The sequence below is a fragment of the Falco peregrinus genome, chromosome 8 (assembly GCF_023634155.1).
Source record: "Falco peregrinus isolate bFalPer1 chromosome 8, bFalPer1.pri, whole genome shotgun sequence".
Taxonomy (NCBI): Eukaryota; Metazoa; Chordata; class Aves; order Falconiformes; family Falconidae; genus Falco; species Falco peregrinus.
Genome location: NC_073728.1, coordinates 64,706,760 through 64,729,158, shown reverse-complemented (window position 1 = coordinate 64,729,158; position 22,399 = coordinate 64,706,760). Strand labels below are relative to the sequence as shown.

Sequence of the window (22,399 nt, the reverse complement as noted above, 5' to 3'; positions counted from 1 at the left end):
GGCCGGGCAGTGTCCTGTGGTGCTGTTCCTGCCCAGCTGCAGTTGTCCAGCAGGGCAGCAGCAGCACCCGCCCCTGAGCAATGAAGAGAAATTTTTGTGAGCCCCTCGGAGTTAGTGGTCCCCTTCCGCGGAAGCTCAGTAGTCACCCATCAGTGGTAATGCAGCGGTGCAAGTGGTGCTCGCCTTCGGTGTGAACATCCAGCCTTTCCGTAGCCCTGCCGAGCTCCTCTCCTCAGAGGGCAGGGCCTGGGCGCGGGGCAAGTGCCAGACCCTGGCAAAGGCACTCGAGGGGTTACATGCCCTCTGCTTTGCTTGGCTTTTGCCGTTATCCGTTATATGCTTGGCAATGTGAAGGTGGGCTGCCTGGCTGGGGTGGGAGCCTGGGCATCCCCAAGCAGCTGCTTTCTCATGCCTGTAAAATTTCCACTGTGGCTGCCGGAGTGGCTGATGAGACCCCTGGGACCACTGATGGGTGGAGCCGCTCCTGGCACAGTGAGTGCTCCAGCCGAGCATCAAGTTCATGTAGAAGCATTAGTAGTTGTGGCCCAAGGGAAAGTAATGATTTTAATAATTTTGTGACTTTGCAGTGTGAAACAGGAAGAGATGTATCATTACCATGCCTTGGGCACACTTTATAAAGATACAAATCCTAATAATTATTACTCAGACTAGCTTAACTTCAAGGAATACCTATGTTCCTTCCTCATAGCTTTTATGTATTGATGTATTTTAAAAAATAAATTCAGCTGCAGACTCCTATACCAGAAAATACCTTTGAGCAGGTGACCTGGGTTGACATCAGTAAGATCAGTGTGATGTAGAAGCATCAGTATGCAAACCTGATTTATGGCTATTACATCTGTAAGTGTGGTTTTCCTCTAAAGAGTAAGTTTTGGGGCTTGAAAAGAGATACTGGTGTGGCTTTGTGTCAGACTGAAGGCTCAGTCTGTTCCCTTCAGAGGCACTGATGGGGATCATAAACATTTGCTGCTTCATTTGTTTTATTGTTGGATCCTGTTACAGGTCTCTGAGATGAGAAAGCAAGATTTTAGGTTTTTTAATAGTTTGCTCTGGGTTTTCTTAGGCTTTTGAGAAACGCAAACTCCCCTGCTCTTTGCTGGGAATAGTGAGCTCTACATAAACCACAGCAGCAGCGTGAGTGGGTTGTGGCTGAGATTGTGAAATGCCTTGGAGAGAGGGTGCCCCGTGTGCTGCCTCTGATCCGTTTTGGATGCCTCTTGGTAGTGCTGGGAGAGACTGGGGTGTGCTGGGGGACGTGGGGAGGATGGATGCCATTGGATACCGTTGCAGTCAGCCGGACATGGCTTTGGCAGCTCCTGCAGTTTGATTCACAGTTGGATTCCCAGGACTGTCATATTGGGGGTGAACGTTACATCACTGCAGCCCTGTTCAGGCAGACACCCAAATATAGGGATTGCTTTTAAACTTCGGGCAAGCTTTGGCACTTGCTCTAGGGTAATTGTCCTGATAGAGGGTGTGATGTTAGGGCTGAGTTCTTGGCTGAATGGTGGAGATAAAGTTAGCTGGAGGGAATGAATGAGCCAAGCATGCTGGTGTGAGGGATGCACAGCATCCCATGGCAGTCCCAGTTCCCAATACTGTCCCAGTAATTCTGTTTTCTCCAACATTTTTCTAATGGTTCATCCCTTTTGTGCTTCAATAACATGATTTTGTTATTTAAAGTAAAAAAGTGAAGCTGCTCAGTTTGCTGTGTTTCCAGAGTGTAGATCTGAGAAAAATGAGTAAGGCTGCATTCCATCCTTAAACGTTCAATGAAAATACGAATGCTCTGGAAAACACTCCGGGCTGGACAAAGTCCAGGTTATGCTGCACTGTTACTCCCTCATTTTATTCCTTTAGGGCTTTGTACTTCCAATAACAAATAAATGTGTATTTCACAGGGATGTCAGTATCAAAATAATCATATAAAGGTGCTTTGCATGTAAATGCTTCAAAAATAAAACTGCTGCTGTACCCATATAGGACTGTTCAAGCTATCTTGCGTGTCACTAAACTGTACAGTCATATGCTCCAGTATACATATACATGTTCAGGGGAGAACTGGAAGATTAAAACCTGTGTTGTCTGCTAATGAACAGACCTGTCCTTCCGCAGTGTAAGAGGAAAACCAGCTGCTGCGGCCAGCACTGAACCATGAATCAGAAGGTTTTCATTTTTGTTTATAACTCGCATCCAAAAAGGTTTTTGAAGAAACTGATTGGGAACTACACCTTCATTTTCCATGAAATCTTTTCATTTTAAAAAAAGAAAAAAAAGGTTATGATTTCTGTTCCAAATGACAGACTTCTGTAACAGCTTAAATCAAATAGTTGTCTCTTGGAATTTCTTCCTATATAGCTTTTACACTTCCATGTGACCTTAGTAGTCAAAAATGGCATTCTGATTTTATCAAGCCAAGTCATCACTGCTTGTGTTTATTTTGGATATTGACCTCACTACAATTAATCACTGAAGCTACAAAATATAATATGTTGGATGATACAGCAAACATGAGCCAGATCCTCAGATCTTTTTTCTGTGAGTCTATTTCTACACTTCCCTTAGTGGGGAGCAGTCCTGGTTGAGGTTGCAAGGTTTGATGTTCCTGGGTTTCTCTAATAAACTCCATTATAATGTGCTTTTTCCCTGATACTCGGTTTTGTCTCCAGAGTGGTGAACCTCCAGTGAGAAATCTGCTGGCAGAAAAATGCTTCTTAATCCTGAACGATGAATTTTTGCCTCCAGCCTTCTCCAGGATGCACTGGCAGAACGTTGTGCAGGTCTGCTGGGAGTGACCCGTGGGTAGCACCATCCTGGAGACACCGGCTCTGAGGGTGCCGGAGTAATTGGGAGAAGTGGAGAGAGCTGTGCCTGGGCTGAACAGACCATGGGAGCCAACACCTCCAGCAAGTCAGCACCCTTCGATGAAAACGAAGATGGTAAGAGCTTTTCCTAGTTGTTGTCTGGGACTGCAAAGCGCAGGGACAAGTGCAGGGACTGTGACTCTGAGAGCTGCCACCAGCTCCTGTGCTGGGGTTGCCAGTAGCCGGATGACATGGTTAAGCAAAAGGGTGTCCCGGTCTGCAGCATCAGTGTGCTCTTGGTCTCCTGCAGAGCTGTGGTCAGGTGTCAGCTGGCCCCTTGCCTCCCCTCTCTGCGGCTGGGCATGGGGACAATAACTGTCAGCAGAGGTTTGGTTTTGAGGTGGACACTGTGAGGTGCTTCAAAGGCAGGGTAGAAATGCTGCTGTTCAGGAGGCAGGGAGGGTTGTTCTGGAGTTCACAGTACAAGGAGGACTGGTATGAAGCGTGGTGGGAAGATAGCTTGAGCGATGCATGTTTCCATCCCTGCTTTGGCCTTGGTGGGAGGGCCACCGAGAGACCCGCTCAGCAGCAGAGAGGGTGGCTGGGCAGTTCTGCCCGTTGGCACGGGGAGACCAACATGCGGGCTTCATCGGCTGGAAAAGGAGAGTAACAATGCTGTGAGCAGTGTTGGAGTCCAGCGTCACCATGCTGCCAAGATGACAGAGACAGTCATTAAAAGATTTTTCCATAAATAACTTTCCTGTTGCATGAGTCAGCTTGCTAACTGCCCTATGGGCTTTCACCTAGGTAAAATAATAAAATGCATATGTAGATAAATACAAATATACAGAAGTAGAAGTAAAACATATGAGAACCTAGGTAACTCATAACCTGCTGCCCCAAAGATAAGAACTCCAGTCACGGAGGATGTAATCCTGATTACTGGGGAAGTAAAGGGAAAAGGAGGAAACATTGGCCAAAACCTGCTCTTTCTTGCTCAGCTCCTTGAGGAAAGAGGTCTCAAGGAGGAATGCGCTTTCATTCTGGAAATGCAGGGATTGTATCAGTAGCACCATTAGTGCTCGTGGCACAAGAGCCTTCTGTCCCAGGCTGTGGCTACCCAGCTCTTCAGCCTCCATGCGCAGCTGATGATGCACCCGACTGCCTGGGGAAAGGGAAATTCATTCTGCCCAACAGCGTGTTCCCTTGCTGTCCCGAACTACCCTGCTGTGACCTGGCCCTTCCCTGTGCACCCCTGTGCAAACCCTGTGCAGGTTTGTCTTCCTGCAGTGATTTCACACTCCGGGGTCTGTGCTTGCTGCTGTCGCCTGGTGAGCCATTCTGTCCCCACGCCCTGTGCTGCTGCGCCCACAAAGCCAGATGCATGTCTGTGGCTGTTTGGCTAAATTGGCTGTGGTTTCCAAATTATTAATGCAACCACTTGCAATTTTCCTTTGTTTTTCTTAGTTTTTTCCAGTTACTTTAAAGCAAAAGACATCTGTGCTGTGAGGTTTTCCTGGAGATTGTATTCCTGGGGCATCTAAATCGTCAGTATTGGTATCTCGCATAAACAACTTGTGCTAGCTTAGGATGAGTAGTGCTTTTCACGTTCCTGATCACCTTCCTTAGGGTGATGTGTCCTGGCTGTGAGACTGACTGTAACAAATTGAATTTTCCTTGGGGTGGCTGGTCTCCCTGCTGAGTCTTTCTCTGGGTTTGACATGCTTCGTGCAGTATCAGCTCCTGTGACTGAGAAATAAATCGTACCCCAAGCGATGCAGTGACCTGTGCAGGGTGACTGTGCTTGGGGCAGTAAATCTTCTCAGACAGGTGAGTTCTTATGAGAGCCAGTTCTGTGCTTGGAAAGAGCTTGGTTCCAGCAAACTAAACCTGACAGCATGTGAAGTCCCTATTAGCTCTGTGGCAAAGGACCCTGGGCTTTCCAAGTGTGAAATGCCGCTCCCGTGCTCGGTGCATTTGTGTGTCGTGCTGGCAAGTCAAGGGGAAGGTCCAGTCCTGACCATCTTGTGTGGTTCAGTGTTGATCTCTTGAGTTGCAGTAGGCTCAGGGGTCACCCTTGCACCCAGATACAGTGTCCAGACTGGTGCAGATGTGCTTTCATGGCCGTGCCCAAATCTAAAAAGTGGTAGCACTTTTTTCCCCCTCTAATTAGTCATATTTTAATGTAATGGGGGCGGGGAGAGAAACCCAGCTGAAATGGGGATGTCCCCTATTAACTTTTCCATTATCTTGGCAAATTTATGACCTGAGACTGTATCACCTTAGATGTCACAATCTTGTCCTCATTCTAATTTCAATTAAAACTGAAATTAATTAAGAGCTGCTGGGTCCAGCAGGAAGCAGCACAACGGCCCTTCTGCTCCATGACCCTGGCAGGTTGCCTCACGGGGCTGCGGCCGGTGGAGAGCAGTCCCACCTCTTCGGCTGTGCCGCAGAGAGACTTTTCTTTTGGGACCTGTGTAGATATAAACAGTAACAACGTGAGTGGTGCAAGTGCTTTGGTGCCAGGAAGGCACCTGATTCTTCACAGCCTGAATTCCGGCTCCGGCAGCACAGTGCTGTGGCTCGGCAGCTGTCTGCCTGATGCTGCTTGCTGGGGATGTTGCCAGGACCTGTGGCCGGGGGAGGAGGAAGGAGGAAGCATCCCCATCTAACAAGCATTTTGCCATTGCACCCAAGAAATGGGTTTGCTTCTTGGAGAACCGTGCTGTAATGTTCAGGGATTTTGTTTCTCTCATTACCTCTCAATTTGCTTACAAATAAAAAAAAAACCATCTTGCAGAATACTTGGGCAGTTGCAACAAAGTGAAATCTTTTGCAAAACAGAGTTGTTATGGAGCCAACTAGAGGGTGAAAACATCTGGATTTACATTGTACCATCATTTTCTGAATAGCTGTGGGCAAAAAAGTTACTTCACCTTCCTGGTCCTCTGTTCTTCAGCAGTGGGCTCCCTTCTCCTCCCACAGCTTGGCCATTTGCCCCGCGGAGTGTGCACTGCCTTCTGCCACGCAGGGACAGGCAGCAGGCTCATGCCTCGCTCGGGCTCCTGTCATCCCTTGATGTGCATGCATAGTTGTAACACCTCTTGCATATTTTTTCCAAATTGCTGTTGTTATGATTTGACTATTTTCCGTGGCACCGTGACTTTTAAGGTGTTTTTTTTTAAGATGGACTTCTCAAAGGGGCTTTGCTTGCCTTCAGCTGAAGTGGAATGATAATATTATTTTTTTTCTCAGTGTCTCCTCTGAGTAGGCACAGTCGTGGATAATAAGCTAGTGAGATGAAAAGAAAATGTAATAACCAGACAGAAGGTTCAGCACTGCAAGGTGTTTTCAGCTTCCTATGTAGTCAGGATCAGACCGCGTTAAAAGCCAGGTTTTGTTTGTGCTGCTTCTGGACAAAAGGGCATGCCGGGAAAGCATCCCAGAGGGTGGCAGCCAGATATTCTCCCCAGCTGGCCAAATCTGTTGGAAGATAAAGCAGAAATAGATAGTAGGTGAGGGCAGTGGCTGGGCGAGGTGGACATACACTGTTTTGTGTACCCTTGCCAGTGTCCTCTCCAGCCAACAGTCAGCTGTTCTGTCTTCAAACTGTGCTGGGACCAGGAAGAGCGTTAGACCTGTCCTTGTTCCTCTGCCTGTGTCTGTGCGGAGTTCAGCTCCCTGGTACGGAGGGGCTTGTGTTGTTGCTGCTGATCCTGTGGTAGCACTTGTTTTCCTGAGGCTGCAGAGCAGAGTAGGAAGGGAGGGAGGGAATTTAACGAAAATGAGGGAAATTACAGTGACAAAAGGAAGATGACTCCTAACAGACTGTGTGGTGTTGTGCTGGCTATACTGGGGTGGGTGACAGGGCTGAGAGGACTTGAGCCCCCACATGATTGATTTCCACTTGGCAGGTGGAATTTGGGGGCTTTGGCAGTGCCGACTTGTCTCTGGTAGGGTGTTTTTCATGGCTGGTTATGTTCTGTATTTTTTTTTTATAAATATTGTTCCTTGAACTTGGGTTTAGAAATACAACCCCTTATTTTCAAAATGGTATTTTATGCTTACGCTTCAGTTGTTTCTTTATAGGAATCGTACTATCTTCCTTGGCATCTCTTAAACATTATTTGTCTGAGTTGGCATATCACATGATTTTTCTCTCTGAAGGGCAAATGCTTTGGCTTTTTTCATTGTTTTAGATGCCATCAGGCAGTGAAATGAGGCTTGTCAAATCTGTAGATGTGGATTCAGGATGAAGAGCATCAGTTTAGTTCCTGATTCGAACTTTCAGTAGTCTTTGGAAGGGAGACTGGATTGGCTTGCTGTGAAAATTGGGGATGATAGGAAAGCTAAAACAGGGAGAGGTTAAAATGTGACCGTACCTAGTTTGAGAGTCTTAAATAAAAAGTATGCAATTTAGCTTCCTTGTGACCAGCTCAGTTACAGACCTGTGTTTAAAATGTTAATGAAAACATAAATATTAAAAGAGAAGGAGGTAGAGGGTGTTCACATGCAAAATCTGGCTGCCAGCTTAACTCCTGGATTTGCAGCTGTTCCAGATGTTAACATCTGGCTGGATGTCTGTGTTTCGCGGTCTGCCCTGCACAGGGTCCCAGCGCCTGGGACCTGACACGCAGCTCCTGCAGCTCATCCCACTCCCTGGCGAGCACAGGCTGTCTCTTTCTCCTCTCATTTTTCCCTGCGGGTGATAAGCATCTTCACTCTTCCCTTTTGTTCTGCAGGTATCCACCACCCTTCCCTGAGATGGTCTAACTGGTAAACAGGTCTAGTTAGACTCAATCGTATCAACTTGTTAGCTCTGATATTTGCAGCTGTTGTTCTGGGTTTGAAAAAGGGTGTCTGTGCCTAAAAGCTGGTCTTGTTTGCAAGTGCTACAGCTGGAAACCATAAACTTTGCTTTGGTTAGATTGCAGCATCATACCTGAAAAGGTAATGGCAACGAAAAGGACATTTTTTTTTTTTTTTAATTTAGTGTGCCTGTTTTAAAAAGTCATTCTGTGAATGGGTTACCCAATGGATATTACACTCCCAGCCAGGTATGCAGCACCTGTTTTTAGCCTTTTTTTTTGGAGAAAACGTGGGCAGGCTTAGTGGACTGTATGTCTGAGGCAGTTTGGTGACCCTCATGCATCATGTTTATGTTGTATGAAATCCCTTCTGCCTGGATAATTTCTTTGGGAGATACATACATTACATTAAAAAAAAAAAATCTGCTAGCAAATTATGAGTACATTTCCCTGCAGTTGTGTTCTGGCAAGGATCTAGTGTCTGCCCTGTTATTCTAGTGTTAGCTTAGAGGCAGGACGTGTCCTGGGGAAAATGGGTTTATTTCTGACCACTGTCATGCACAAGCCTGTCACGAGGAGGATTCATCTGTTGCTGTTGCCTTCCGAGATGGTTGTTAAACTCGCAGGCAGTGGTAAGCCTCAGCAGGGACCTGAGCGTGGCACAGGGCGTGCGAGGACTCGGTGCCCGCTGGCTCTGGTGGTCCCCACGTGGGGACAGCCCTGCCTTGTGGCCCCGTGCTGGCTGCCGGTAGCCCTGACCCCAGCCACTTCTGCCACGGGGAAATGCCAGGGGCATGAGGCAAATGAACCCTGCGATTTCAAACCCTCATCTTTTTCAAAACATCAAAACATCAGTGCTGCCTCTTGGTTCCAGAGGTCACGCTGATTAAAGCTGATGGAGTTATTATAAATCTTATCAGTGGCTTTCTCTGATGCCTTGAATGAGCATCTGGGCATGGTTTGGTTTGGCTCAGCCAGCAGTGGCTGGTGAAGGAGCGGATCTCTGACCGTGGCCCCGTAGCTGATGGCTGCTGCGCAGTGCGCTGCTGCACCAGCGTCTTGGAGAAGCGTTAGCAGGATTCAGAGCATTCAGCATGAGAATCATTGCTGTGGTGCCTTATCCGGCAATCGGCGGCAGGGTTTGAACCCAGTCCAGTTAATCTGTGTTAGCTGTGCAGTAATTTGATTTGCTGTTTCTCTGCATCTGTTTATTGCCTGAGATGAAACACAAGCAGCTTCATCCTGGCTGATCAGGAACACTCGATATGTAGGGTCCTTCAGATGAGCACTTACAAAACATTCCCCCTTGCCGTGCAGATGTCCGCCTCCCAGCTCCATCTCCAGCCAGAGGCCAGAAGGTGAAGTGAAATGCATGTTCTTGTTCCTCCCTCCGTGTTGCGATGCACGATCCACAGCGCTGCTCCTCCGTTTCCTTCTGAGCAGCAACAGCCGCCCTGGATGCTGGCTGGTGTGAAGCTGGCAGCCAGGCTTGCTGCGCTTAGCTTGCACAGCTGTCAAACGGTTGTGCAGAACACCACAAGGATACAGTGGTCTAGCTGCCTGTTGATGTCCTCACATGGTATAGAGTTTTGATGGGCTAAACTTCTTTGCATTTGGTTTCAGCAGGAGCGAGATGAGGCTTGTGTGTTTAACAGGCAGGGCAGTGTGACAACAGCCGCCCGATGACTCCTTGCCTGATTTGCCATTGGCAAAGGCTGACCCAGGGAACTTGCCTTTGCAGCTCAGCTGCAAAGAAGAAAAGCCTGTTAAACACCAAGTTTTAAACAGCACCCGAACTCCAAAAGCAACAGAAAGTTGCTACGGTATCCCTTGTTTTTCTCAGGAATTATCTTACAGAGAACAAGTAGAAATAGTGTAATGTCATCAAATGTTTGCTCAGCCATTTAATATTTGAATGTTTGCTCTCTCTTGCAGTCACCTTCGACCATTTTGAGATTTTGCGAGCTATTGGGAAGGGCAGCTTCGGAAAAGTAAGTATTTTGTGAACTAATCACCATTTGGACAGCTGGAAATGTAACTGAGAAATGGGCGAATTAGAGGCTGACACGAGAGTAAAGAAATAAGCCCCTGCATTGTCCAGGAGCTCTGACCTGAGCTTCAACTCCTGATAATCAAGAAGGAATCAGAGCCTGATTCCCTCATCCATTCCATAGCCACAAATTATATTACCGGAGGTTAAAATGAGAAACTGATAAATCAAATGAGCTGAATTTCATTATGTTTCTGGATAACCATTTCCCAGCACATCAACACTGAACAACATGACGCATCTGTATTAAAGAACTACAACTGACACGAAAGGCCCGGCAGTTTTTTCAAAAGGATGTTTCTCTGTGAAACAGTGTGTGTGTTATTAAAAGTGTCAGGTTACAGTTATACGTTTTAATGTTACGCTGTTGTGGAATTCTCCGCTTGTAGACACTGACAGAACTCTGGAAGGCCATTTGCCCCTTGCCGTGAAAGCACACTTGTGCCAGAAGTGGGGTGTGCCTTGGGTGCAGAGAGCGACAAACATCTCTAGAGATGTATTTGGTGGTGAAACAAAAAAGGTTGGCTGAAACTGTGCAAATTCATCCTGAATTCATAAACTGATGTGGAAACAAATCTGAAAAATCAGTCTGTTCCGTTTTGCGGTCTTAAAAATTCTGAGTCCTTCATTGAAGCCATGTTTGATGAAATCTAGATTTGATGAAATATAAGAAAGGTTAAAATTCAAACCCCAGTACCACCCAAAGGGAGCACAAGGTTGATTGTGAGCTGAATGAAAATTAGCAAGAAGGGGGAGATGAGGGGCTGCTCCCCAGTTTCTCACCTGTAGTCCTGTGGCGGAAAGGACCCTTCCAGACAGTAACTGGTGAGGGAGGGACAAGCACGGCTGGGATTAGTTAGTGCTATAAAATAAAATATTGACTTGTGTGTGATTCCCTGTCTCCTATCTTTGTGGTGATAAATTCCTTCCCATCACCTTCTCCCCAGCAAAATTTCTTCTTTGGCTGAAAACCAGGTGAGAGATTTGCTGGCCATGTCCCATGCTGCAGCGTCACAGCACAGAGCGCTCGGCAGCGTGGACTTCACTAACACCACTGGAGAACGCTGGCGTGACCATGCCTTAGCTGCCTAAATGTGCTGATGGATCATCCCTGATTTATCCCTTGCTTTGCTCACTTAGGTCTGCGTGGTGCAAAAGAACGACACCAAGAAGATGTATGCCATGAAATACATGAATAAACAGAAGTGCGTGGAGCGTAATGAAGTGAGAAATGTTTTCAAGGAGCTGCAGATTATGCAGGGCCTGGAACACCCTTTCCTGGTTAATTTATGGTAAGATAATGTCCCTTTGCTTACTGGCTGGGTTGGCATTGTCAGTTAACGATGCCTTTGGGACCGGAGTTGCCCACTTGCCCGCTGCCAGCCTGTTTGGGGAGCAGCCGGTGTGCTGCTGCGTGACAGCGGCATGCTGCCCGCCGAGCTGGGTGCTGGCGGTGGGTGGGTGGGCAGTGGGTGGGCTGCCTGAGGCTGGCGGCAGCTCCTGCCCATCGCTGCTCAGGAGGACACACGTGTTTGCCCTGTGGAGCGGCCCCAGGGCTCCTTGTCTGTCCCAGGGCTCTGGCTTCAGGGGAATCCTGGTTAATTAAACAAGTTATCTCCCTTGGCCCTCCCCAGACAAGCACAAGAGAGTTTATTTGTATGTTCCCTTGTGGTTTCTTCCTTGACAGGTATCGCTCGTTACCATAACCCAGTTTGATTTAATAATGCTCTTTTGCAGCAAACAGCAGCTCCCAGGACCAAACGGAAAGGGCACAGGATCGATAGCCAAGCAGTGCTCTGATTGCAGGGTTTCCCTTGGCAATGCTTCCTTCTCATCCCCTCTGGATTCTGATTTTGTAGTTTATTTTGTACCTTAAACAGGCTGCCTTAATACCTTATTGGTATTTGACTGAGTTGATGCTAATCAGCAAATATAAAAGCAATTTATCATTGAATTTACTGACAGGAAAATAACACCATTCAAATTTTTTTTGCAGAAACCCACGTATCTATTGGGGAAATGTGTACATGAGTCTTTTTCCTTTAAGAGTACTTGATAAATGCAGCCTACGTGCTCTGGTTATAGTCCATTTTCAACCGTTAGCAATGGGATTGACCAGCTGAGTGATATAAGATGCACTAATTCTTCCCCCTTCATTTGATTCAGCATGTTTTCCTGCAGTGGGGCAGTAGGAAGGAATTTTGAATAAGACTCAATTACTGTTAGAGCATGCCAGGCTAATTTTATTAGGGCACCAGTAACATTTCAAGTGTTGTGGTCTTGCACGATGCAATAACATGCAACGTGGCCAACATCCTGTAGTTACAGGATTCCTCGAGGCGGGGCGGGCAGGGGTGTAATTACATTTATTGGATATTGAATTTATTTTTAGAATGAGGTAGAATTTACCAATGCTAAACACAAAAGATGAGCCTAAGACACTGAAAATCACAGCTCTGTGAATAACTTTGTGTTCCTTTTTGAAATCTCTTGTAACTTGAGTGCTGTTAGGTGAGCTCTCATGGTTCTGATGGTATTGCCATTCAGTGTTGTTCTAAGGTATGAATGAAACCCACACATCTAGGCCTCCCGGAGCTTTGGGCTTACCTCCAAACTTTGCTTTCCTGCTTGAACGGGCAGTTCCATGCAAAACTCACTCCACAGCTGAGAACCAAACAGCATATGCATAGGTATAGACCTGTACAGAGCAGATCATCTGAGTTTCCCTACTTCTGTTCTTATCATGGCCTCGGGATGCCTTTAGCATTCCTTTAGCTTTCCTGCACTCTGAGTGATACACACAGTACAAGCTTTGTGAGGAGTGGTGTTCTGGTGCATGGTGCTGCTCATCACATCAAGAAGCTGGTGTATTGGTGAAAAAAAAAAAATCCATGAGAAAAAAGCTCATAGCTGGTTGATAAGCTGCCTGAAAGGGACACTTGGTGTAAACAGTTGCATCAAATGAGGTCACTTGAAGAGGAACAGCAGATAGGAGCTGCATCCCCTGTTGTGTTGAGCGAATGGATTTATTAACAGGCTGCTGCCAGGAGAGCCAGAGCCTGGCTATGAGTGCCTGCAGTGCACAGCCTACCGCTGTGAGTCTGGGCAGGGCTGTGCTTGCTCTGCATTGATCTACAGCCGTTCCCTTGGGTGCTTGGAGAAGATTAAATGTCCATCTTGAAGAGCAGAGTGTGAACCCCAAGGGAACAGACAGCAGTTATCCAGAGCTCCAAGCTGGATTTCCACTGCTGTATTGAGTTACTGATTGCTGGGCCAGCTGGCACTTGGCAGCAAGTGAAGGGATCTTCCAAGATCCCTTGGAGGGATCTCATGTCCACGAGTGCTAGCTGGGGCAGTGGAGGCTTTATGGACAATTTTCACAGAGTGCCAGCACAGATTCAGGTAACAAACAATAAACAAATAAGTCCTCCCCAAATGAAAATGCGTGGTCCGCACCTCCTGGGCTCTTTGTGGTCTGTGCTGCCAGTCACTGCCACTCGTGTCCCGCGATAGACACCTGAGCGCTGACCCCATCCATCTCCCTTCACAGCCCTTGGGAGGAGGAAACCACGGCAGGCTGTTAGTGATGGCTTTGGGGATGCTGGGATGTGGCGTTGGTTTTGAAGTGGCTGATAGCAGCAAGTTTGACATCAGAACTCTGTTCCTCTTCTTCTAGTGGGCTGCTGGCAGTCAGTCATGCAAGCTGCTCTGACCCCGTTACGGATCTGAAGCTAAATTTTCGTCATCTCAAGTATGACAATGGGAGTTAGAGTCACAGCGGGAAATGGAGCATGGAAAGGTCTTGAAATTACTATTTCCCAAGTGAAAAAGTTCCAAGAAATTATGAGTATCCCCACAGGTGCCATACGTCCCTCTATAACCTGTCTTTTTTCAGTATTGTCATCCTTGAATCATGCTTGTGCCGTTTTAGGTACTCGTTCCAGGATGAAGAAGATATGTTTATGGTTGTAGACCTGCTGCTTGGAGGGGACCTGCGTTACCATCTCCAACAAAACGTGCGGTTCCAAGAGGGCACCGTGAAACTCTTCATCTGTGAGCTGGTGCTGGCCCTTGACTACCTGCAGAGCAGGCACATCATCCACAGGTCAGCCAGGGACCTCGGGGTGGGGGGTGGGGGGCTGATGCTCGCAGATTGCAGTAGGGGTAGACATTCCTCTGTGACAGAAAAGACAAATAGAAGCTGAAGAGCTAAACAAAATATTCTCCCACATGTGTTTGCTTTTATGTAAAACACTAGGCTTCCCAGAGAAGAGCATTCCCCATACAACAGAGAACATCTTATTTCTCCCTCTGGGGTAGTTATGATACAGCGTATTTGATCTGTTTGCTGATCCTGCAAAAAGCTGTCTCCAATACCTTTAATTAGTTGTAGCTGATTAATATCCATCCTGGTCCAGGGAGGGTAGGCATCAGCCTTCGGAATTCCCCTGCTGTCACACTTGAAGGTCTCTCTTCCTTTTGCTCCCTTCTCTGTGCTGCACTGAAAGACAAGGAATGGGACTAAATGCAGCTTTTTTCTGTGCGAGGTTAAATTTCTTTCTAGAAGTGGTGAGTTTCTTTTTGGCCACCAAGACCTTTCATGGCTACTGAAAAAATATTAGAGCTCTTCCCACACATTCGAAGGCCTGCAAGGTGACAGGAGGTAGTGCTTTTCCAGGGTTTGGCTCCGGGCGGACAGACGGGCTGGCTCCCACTGGCACACCGGGCAACGCGAGCCTCGCCGGTCTGGGGGCTGTGACTCAGTGGCTGCTGGCAGGGGTGACGAACAGGGAGGGACTAGCGGGGGGTTAATAGAGGCGGCAAGGTTACCGTCTCCTGTATAAACATCGCTCCAGAAGAGCATTCTCCTGAGGTGTAAACATGAACCATGGTACAAAATGTAAACCTGAGGTTATGTGGGTTGTCAGTAGGGGAAGGAGCGTGCTGCTGAGGGGCTGGTAAAGACTAATGTGTGTTGGTGCCGGTAGCGTTTGGCCGCCGTTCCTGAGCGATGAAAGCCAAAGGGCTGCCGTGCCCGCAGCGAGCCCCGGAGCCCTGGGGGGTTCTGCCCTGCTGGCTGCAGGCAGCCCACCCTGGGGGTCGCTCCCACTTTCTCAGGAGTCTCACCTTCCGTGCTGCTGGTTTTGGTTTGTACCTGCATGGATTTGTACCTCGATGCACCCGCTGCGGGCAGGCAGGCAGCCCATCCCTGCTGCCCGTTCCAGCTCTGCGGGCACTGCTGTGCCCTGGGACACGAGGCTGGTGTGCGGTGACGGGGGCTTCACGCTGGCCCTCACCACCCGGCACCTGTGTGCCCGCACCAAATAATGGATGAGCATGAATTAAACATGGAGTGCAGGCTCAGCTGTCTCCGTCCTGGGCTGCGAGGGGTGAATCCTCACGCTGTTGCCTTGGCCCGAGCAAACCAAGGGGGGCACAGGCATAAGGGAAGCACGGGGAGGAAATCCTCCTCTGTTAGCAATGCATTGCAACTAGTAGTAGGGTTTATAGGACTACAGAGCTAGAGGTTCAATGAGTCTGTGTTAGAAGGAGACTGTTCTTCATAATGATGAAGGACATGACAGCTGTGGGCGCACGGGGTGCCCAGTGGGCTGCGGTCCCTGTTCTGAGCCACATCCCTGTGGTGCTGTGGCCGTCCAGGTACAAAGCAGACAGCCAAAGGGCAAAGCCTCTGCGAGTTCCTGGAAAGTTATTTGTAAATATGGGTGGGAGAAGCTAAAGTTTAGGCTGCAATGTGCATTTCCAGCAGCTATACATGTTTAAGGTGAATCGAGTACAACAAAACATGTATGGCAATCTGTAAAATTTGCAAGTTATTTAATCAACACTGTGATGCAAGTTGTTTAATTAACACTGTAACCCAGTGGGACAGAATTATATTGATAAAGTGACTCGGCTGAGTCAATTATGTTGCAACATCTGTAATTGGGAACACCAGGAGACAGGCAAGCGGTTGTTTATGTCGCTTGAACAAAGCCATGCAGAGACAGCAAGCACAGACTGATGGCTGGAGTTATTTCCCACCTACATGTAGAAGAGTGGGAAATATTTGTTAATTTTTTCAGTCTAGGAAATGGTATAACCAGTTTACAAAAAATAAACGTACAAATAATCAACTAAAAAAAATTATCTCGGTTCATTGTTTGCATCCTGGTAATGATCTCACTGTGCTGGTGTATTTCCATAGGCTGCATACCAGACTGAGTGAGATCATGAAAGGCCCCAGTGGAAATTAAAAAAAGTTAAAAGGTCGGAAACTGGATGAGAAATGAAAACCTGTCTTTATAGTTCATTTTGAAACTTTGAAAATATTTTTGTATCAAGAGATGGAAAGAATCCATTTTGTTTCAAACTCTTTTTGCTGAAACATTCCTTAAAGTTTTTGCTTAAATTAGTGCTTTCTCAGAAATGCCAAGTGCAGCATCACCATTTTTCACTATCAAATTCAGAGCTCCTGAGCACCTGGACCATTTGGCTCTAAACTTATGGCACAGCTTTGCTTACCTGAAGCCGCCCCATACTCTTTTGATTCACAACACTTACCTGTGTGATGGGGCACAGCACGAGGAAGGCAACTGGTGTTTATAACCCGCTGGAAGGAGTTTGGGTGAGAAGATACCAGAGCACTGTAAGCTATTACATGGTAATTAGATATATTGCCTATTCTTGATTCCAGGTGGCTAGGTGAATCCAAACTTTAGGTCAGTGACTGCATTTTTGAAGATAAAATCCTAAACCTGCTCATTTCTTCCCTTTGACCCCCTGGGCCAGCTGGGAAGCATCGAGAGGGGACAGGGTTATTGCACCAGTGCCTGCCCTGCGGAGGTGACAGTCTCAGGGGCATGAAGTTGCCAGGTGCCTGGCTCAGGCTGACAGCGGGTGAATGGGGACTGATGTAATGAGCTCATTAAAACCAGGTAGTGTCTTGTAAAGTCACTCGGGTGGATGCAGCAGGTGTATCAGGTGTACATGCTCTCACTTCAACAGAAAGCATTTCCCTACAGCACTGCTATAGGTATTATTATTTTGTTGGTGGTTTTTTACTGAGGAATAAAACCGGTGGGGTACCCCTTTGCTTCTAGCGCAGAGATGGGGCACAGCTCTCAATATAGTATTGAAAGAGATCAAGAAGTAAAAAAAGGAAAAAGATAAAAAGAAGCCCTAACCTTTTCACTGGATTGCCTGAGTCCACAGCAGCCTTCGCAGCCATAGCCCTGTACCACCATTTCTGCTTTGTTTGATTAGTCATTTTCTTGTACCTAAATCAAACCCTGCAGGAACATCAGAGCTGGAGACCCCCAGCAAAGGCACCCTCTAGGGCACAATGTTGCTGGAAGTGTGTCCGTCCAGAGCTTGGGCTTCCCTGAACTGCCTGCAGCAGTGTTTCATGTCGCTTTTCTAGGCTAATGGCTGTTTTCTCTGCCTTTTCTCTTAGAGACATCAAGCCTGACAACATTTTACTGGATGAGCATGGTAAGTGCCAGTTGCTTTGTAGTCCTCATGCATATGCATAAAAGCAGAGTCAGAAACAGGAACATCCAAGCTGAAGTTCAGGTGCTTGCAGTTTTCCTCGGTTTGTGTTGCTTTCTCTCCCTCGGTTCATTTGGGAGCAGGGCTATCCCTTTGTGTTCTGGTTGCTGTCTTTTGCTTTTTGAGCAGCAGCATCTAGTACCTTCAGGGCGCTGGGCACCCTCTGATGCTGTGGTATTTCTGGGGCTTTAGTGTTTAATCAGCACCTCCTTCTGGTCGATTGACCTAATGGTGTCCCTAGAAGACAGTGGTGAGACATTTTGTGCTGCTTGTGGTCAGTTGCCTAGCAGACCTTATTTTAAGACCTTGGCTCTTGCTTAAAACTTGCTCAAATTGTATATATTTGAATGGAAATGCTCATGTAATTGCAGGCTGTGTGTAACATATGCTCACCAACAGAATGAATTATGGTTGAATAGATAGTCTTCGTTTAGGTATTGTCTTCTTTCTTGAGCATTTGACATTGGGAGGGAGCTCCAAAGAGGATTTGGGGCTGGATTTATCATACCTGTTGCTATCATTTTTTTTTTCTTAGACAAAACTCTATGTTCATGCATTACTCTCTAGACACATTTTGCACTGGCAAAGCTCTCACAGTGAGAGTTCTCTGCCATTTATTAGCTTTTAACTCATTAGAAAAATACTTCGTCATTTCATATTTTTCTGAAAACCTGTGTAACTGGCTTGTGGTGGAAAATCTTCATTAGCAACTACAGCAAGGCACTCAAAGAGAAAGAGTCAGTGCAGGAGCAAGCTTATCTGAATTCATTATGACTCCAGAGGCTGTAATAGAGATGCTGGTGGCTCTCCTGTGTGACTAGGGTTGCCTGGCAGCACCAGAGCCCAGACTCTCCCCGTTTTGCGTATGACCTCTAATTTCAAAGTGCTAGCTGATTATTTATTTAGGAGCTGTCAGCAAAGGTGCTTCTGCCCCCAAGTGCAGCAGGCGTTCTCCTGCCTCACTCGGTGCTTCTCCTGCTGTTGCCCCACACGTGGACTGATGCAGAGCCCCCTCCTCCCTCCTGCCAGCCCCCACCGATGGGCTGTGGACCTGCTGGGCCAGGCAGGACCAGGCTCCTGGGGCTGCCCTCCCTGCCAGCGCTGCGCAGGGCTGCGGTCGGTCCGTCCTCACCAGCAAACACTCTCGATGTCACCATCTTCCAAGAGCCTCCACACCCTGTAGGACCAGGGTGATGCAGCCCCCTGCGAGCACTGGGGCCGTGGAGGTGCAGGTCAGCAGTCCCCGAGGAGGGAAGGAACAGGGCAGGGGAAGCTTCGCTTGTCTCTGTGGTTGCATTCAGCCCAGCAGGACGGAACCTGCAGACTTCTATAATGACACTGCAATTTAGGTTGATTTTTGAGCCCATTCTCTGCTCGCTGTGGTCTTTTAGCTGTCTGTTGCAGAGGTTTCAGACTTATTTTCTGTGGCTGTACCCTTGACTTCAGTGTCCTTCTGACTATGACTTGTAGTATTTCTTTTCCTCATCCATGGCAGCAAAGGTGTGTCCCCTCATGCATACAGAAAGCTTCGTGCACACACAGTTCAATTCCTTCTTGTCCCCAGAGCAACTGTTATTGTAGCTTGTTTATCTATATTTAGCCTTGTAGATTGTGCTTGTTTTTCAGGATTTCTTTCCCCATGAACGGAGCTGCAGCTCCCCATTCTTCCCCCTCTCCCTTCAGCAGGCTTTCACAACCATGATCACATAATAGATGCTATTTGCCAATATCAATTTTTCATAATGTTCTTGATTGAGATCAGTCCTCTGAGAGGCGGAGGCACCCAAAGACCTTCAGCAATCAGACTTCAGTCCTTCATTGTTTAGATTCTTCTTGCCCCCTAACTCTGTCCTTTGGCCCATCTGCCTTTCCAGCTGTAGAGTACCTCACCAGCTGTGACTCCTTCACCCTTTCAGATTTGCATGTCAAAAGGCACCCACGTCTGTTACAAACCACAGCACTCTTTTTGCCGGTGTAAATTGCTGGAAAGGCTGCTGGAGCCCTTGTGTCCGTCGTCTGATCTTTGTGTAGGAGGCTGGCTCAAGTTTTTAATAGCACAAATGCCTCTCGTGATGCCACACATTGAAGTGTATTGTCCTGCTGCTGACGGTCATGAACTTGACACACACCTCATGCTTTTGCCTCTGTCACCCCAGTCAGTGACATTCTGTATTACCATATCAATTTCAGCAAAGAAATTAAAGTGAGCCATAAATAAAGTAGAATATTGGGCAAATGTCTTGCTGTGCAATAAATAAAGCACTTGTCCAACATCAGAGATTGGGATCAGGTCCCACGATGAAAAGATCCTCAGCAGATGACCACCTTCAGCAGTCATTCCAAGCACAAAGTGATTTCCTCCTTTAATAAGTCTATTGATTTGGCTCAGTGACAGCACGGCTCACCTGGGAATAACAGACTATAACAGATGGCAGTTTCCAGGAATGGTCACTAATTCACCAGGAGTTTTTGGCCAGGTCATTTGTCTAATAAAATTGAAGAAAAGCTCAATTTTATCTCTAGTAAAACTGAGAGTTTTTTTGCAAGAGCCCCATAATGACTTGGCTCAGTGTTATTTCTCGTACCACTGCCGAAAGGTTCTCAAGGGCAGTGCTAAAATGGGTGAGCTGACGCTAATGCAGGCACTGCACACGTAGCCTGTTTGCCCTCTCAACACAGATAAGAAAGTTAAGGCACAGCCTGTCCAAGATCCTCCATACCCCACAGCTCCTAATGTCTCTTGTTTCATATTCTTTAGAATGTTATCTTAGTTGAATCTGCAGAAGCCTTATATTTTTTGCATGAAAGATGCTCTAGGAAGGTGAAGGAATTGCGTAGTAACGGAGGTGCTGAATATAGTAAGAAAATTCTTTGCCTTAATGTGGAACCAAAGGCTTGATCTGAAAGTGCCAATTTCAGGCAGGCGGGATGTGCTTCGGGAAGGACATGGTGCCCGCAGGACAGCTCTGGCTGTGCTGTTTCGAAACTGGCTGAGTTAGGGATGCTGAGCGATCAGGAAAACACCAGCCTTGAAGTCTGACCCTAAAGCCCAGCAGCAGCACCCAGCACATCCCTCTCGGTTACCAGTAGCTGCTGTCCTTGGTCGCCCAGTCCACCCCAGTCTGCAACGCGGCCGTTGCTGTTCAGCCTCCTCATATGAGCCTTCTTCCCCGGCCTCATTGGCCTGATTTGGTAATTCCCCAAGTGGGCTAGTTGATAAAACTTGTGATTTATTTGAAGTGAATTGTTTAAAAGATGCATCCAGAGAAAGGCGCATTTGTGCTTGGAATATCAAATTCTTCATAAGTCTTTATGATTCATATTTATGAAAACAGCTCCCTACAAAGTGGAACAAGAGCTGGGGATGAAACAAAAACAATGCAAGGACATAGAGGACTTATCCAGACAAGACAGGTGTGTGTCAATCTTTTCTTTCAAGTATTCCCCAGCGATTTGACGCCTGTTCTTTTGTGGACAGACCTGGCTGGTTTTGTAGAGTGGTGTAAGCAGTGAGGAGGGATGTATGCTCTTGACAGATCCACCGGGTACGGTGTGAGAGGTGAGCTCTGACACCTCACTCGCATTCTCCGAGCAGTGCCCACGGCTCACCAGAGGGACCTCCCATTTTCCTTCCTTCCTGCACAAGCCTGGCAAGCACCGCAGCTTTGGTAAGGAAATCTGTGCCTGGGTGGGGCTGGCAGCCCAGAGACCCCCAGGTGTGAAGACAGGTCCCACCTGAACGGGGCTGCCCTCCCCCTGCCCCAGGCACTCCGATGGTGGAATATGGAATTGCCAGAGAGCTGGATGGTAACTTCACAGGGAGGGGCTGGAGAACTTGCTCGTCCTCACCAGATGCTGACATGGAAGTGAAGTGGTTTCAGTGTGATCCCAGGGCCTTCTGGATCAGCGCCACATCTGCCCGGGCTGTGTGCCTGGCAGCAGTGTCGGGCGGTGCGTGTGCCAGGGCTCAGCACGAGGCAGGAGCCAGCACTAGCAGAGAGGTGGTCCCTGTCCCTGGAAACTGCAGCGCAAACAGGGAATGTGCCTGGGTTTTCATAAAGCACGGCAGGCCACGTGCTTCCAGCAGTTCTGCTGGGAACATGAGCCGCTCTGAGCCTGTCTCCAGCAGAGCTGTATGCGTGGATCCAGCCCTCCTCCAGGACACCGGCTGGACGCGCACGCTCCAGGGTCCCTTTTGCACCCTGTCATTGAAGAGACAGAGGCAGGAACAGGGATGTGATACAGCATTTTTGGGTGAAATCACAAATTCTGCTCTTGTTCCTCACATTTTCCCAGCTAGATCAGGTATTTGCAGCAGGAAAACTTGTGTCTCTGCCCTCATATAACAGACAGGAACAATGGTAAAGATTTACTTAAATGTTTTGTAGCATCCAGGCAAGACAACAGAAGTTCATTACCAAAGCATCAACTCTGAGATGTACAGAGGTGACTGTGTTCTATTTTAACTCATGAACTAAACCAGCAGTGAATTTCTAGCTGTTGAAGCTAATGATGGAGGGAAGTACTGTCACAGCATCTCCATCAGTAGGAAACCACTTTGATTTGATCTCTGTGGTGAGAGGAAACAACAGCAATTCAGCCACCCCCTGTTATTGCAGAGGAGGGTGATGAGTCTGCAAAACACAACACAAAACACCTGATGTTTTGACAATGAGCTCACCTTTGTCAGGGCTGAGCAAGTTCGGTGCCTTGGGAGAAGTTGCCTGAGGTCAGGAAGAGGAAAAGGCTGCCAGCCTTTGATCAGAATTAGGCTGAATTAACCGGCAAGTTTCACAGCAATTCACTTCCATGAAGCCAGCCTTGTGCTACCACCTGTACTGCTGTATGAGACTGTCTGCTCACTGGTATGAGTTTAGTGAATAAGGAATAATAAGTGCTTGGGGAAAAAAAAAAAAAAAAAGAATGCAAGAAAAAGAGCCAGCAGGAGCGAGGTGGAAGCATTTCCTTTCTCATCCCTGCAAGTGACGTCCACCTCTTGTTTCCTTTTCACTTGCAGGCAAAAGTGGTGCATATGGTAGCAGTGATAGCAGAAACCATTCCTACCCGCCCCCCAAGGGGGTTTTCGCAGTGTCTGAATTTCTTGCGCGAGGCTCCTTTGCTTTCTGTCAAAGGTATTTTGTTCCATTCTAGAGACATCCTCT

General features: G+C 47.5%; 1 protein-coding gene across 1 annotated transcript in view; it reads left to right on the top strand.

Annotated features, from left to right (window-relative positions):
- Window positions 1–22,399, top strand: part of STK32A (serine/threonine kinase 32A) — a 35,002-nt gene that overhangs the window by 767 nt on the left and 11,836 nt on the right. The window contains exons 2-6 of the mRNA XM_055812901.1: window positions 2,767–2,960; window positions 9,572–9,627; window positions 10,827–10,978; window positions 13,618–13,791; window positions 17,143–17,180. Coding sequence (XP_055668876.1) covers window positions 2,909–2,960; window positions 9,572–9,627; window positions 10,827–10,978; window positions 13,618–13,791; window positions 17,143–17,180 — 472 coding nt within the window. The 5' untranslated portion in view covers window positions 2,767–2,908. The remainder of the gene's footprint in view (window positions 1–2,766; window positions 2,961–9,571; window positions 9,628–10,826; window positions 10,979–13,617; window positions 13,792–17,142; window positions 17,181–22,399) is intronic.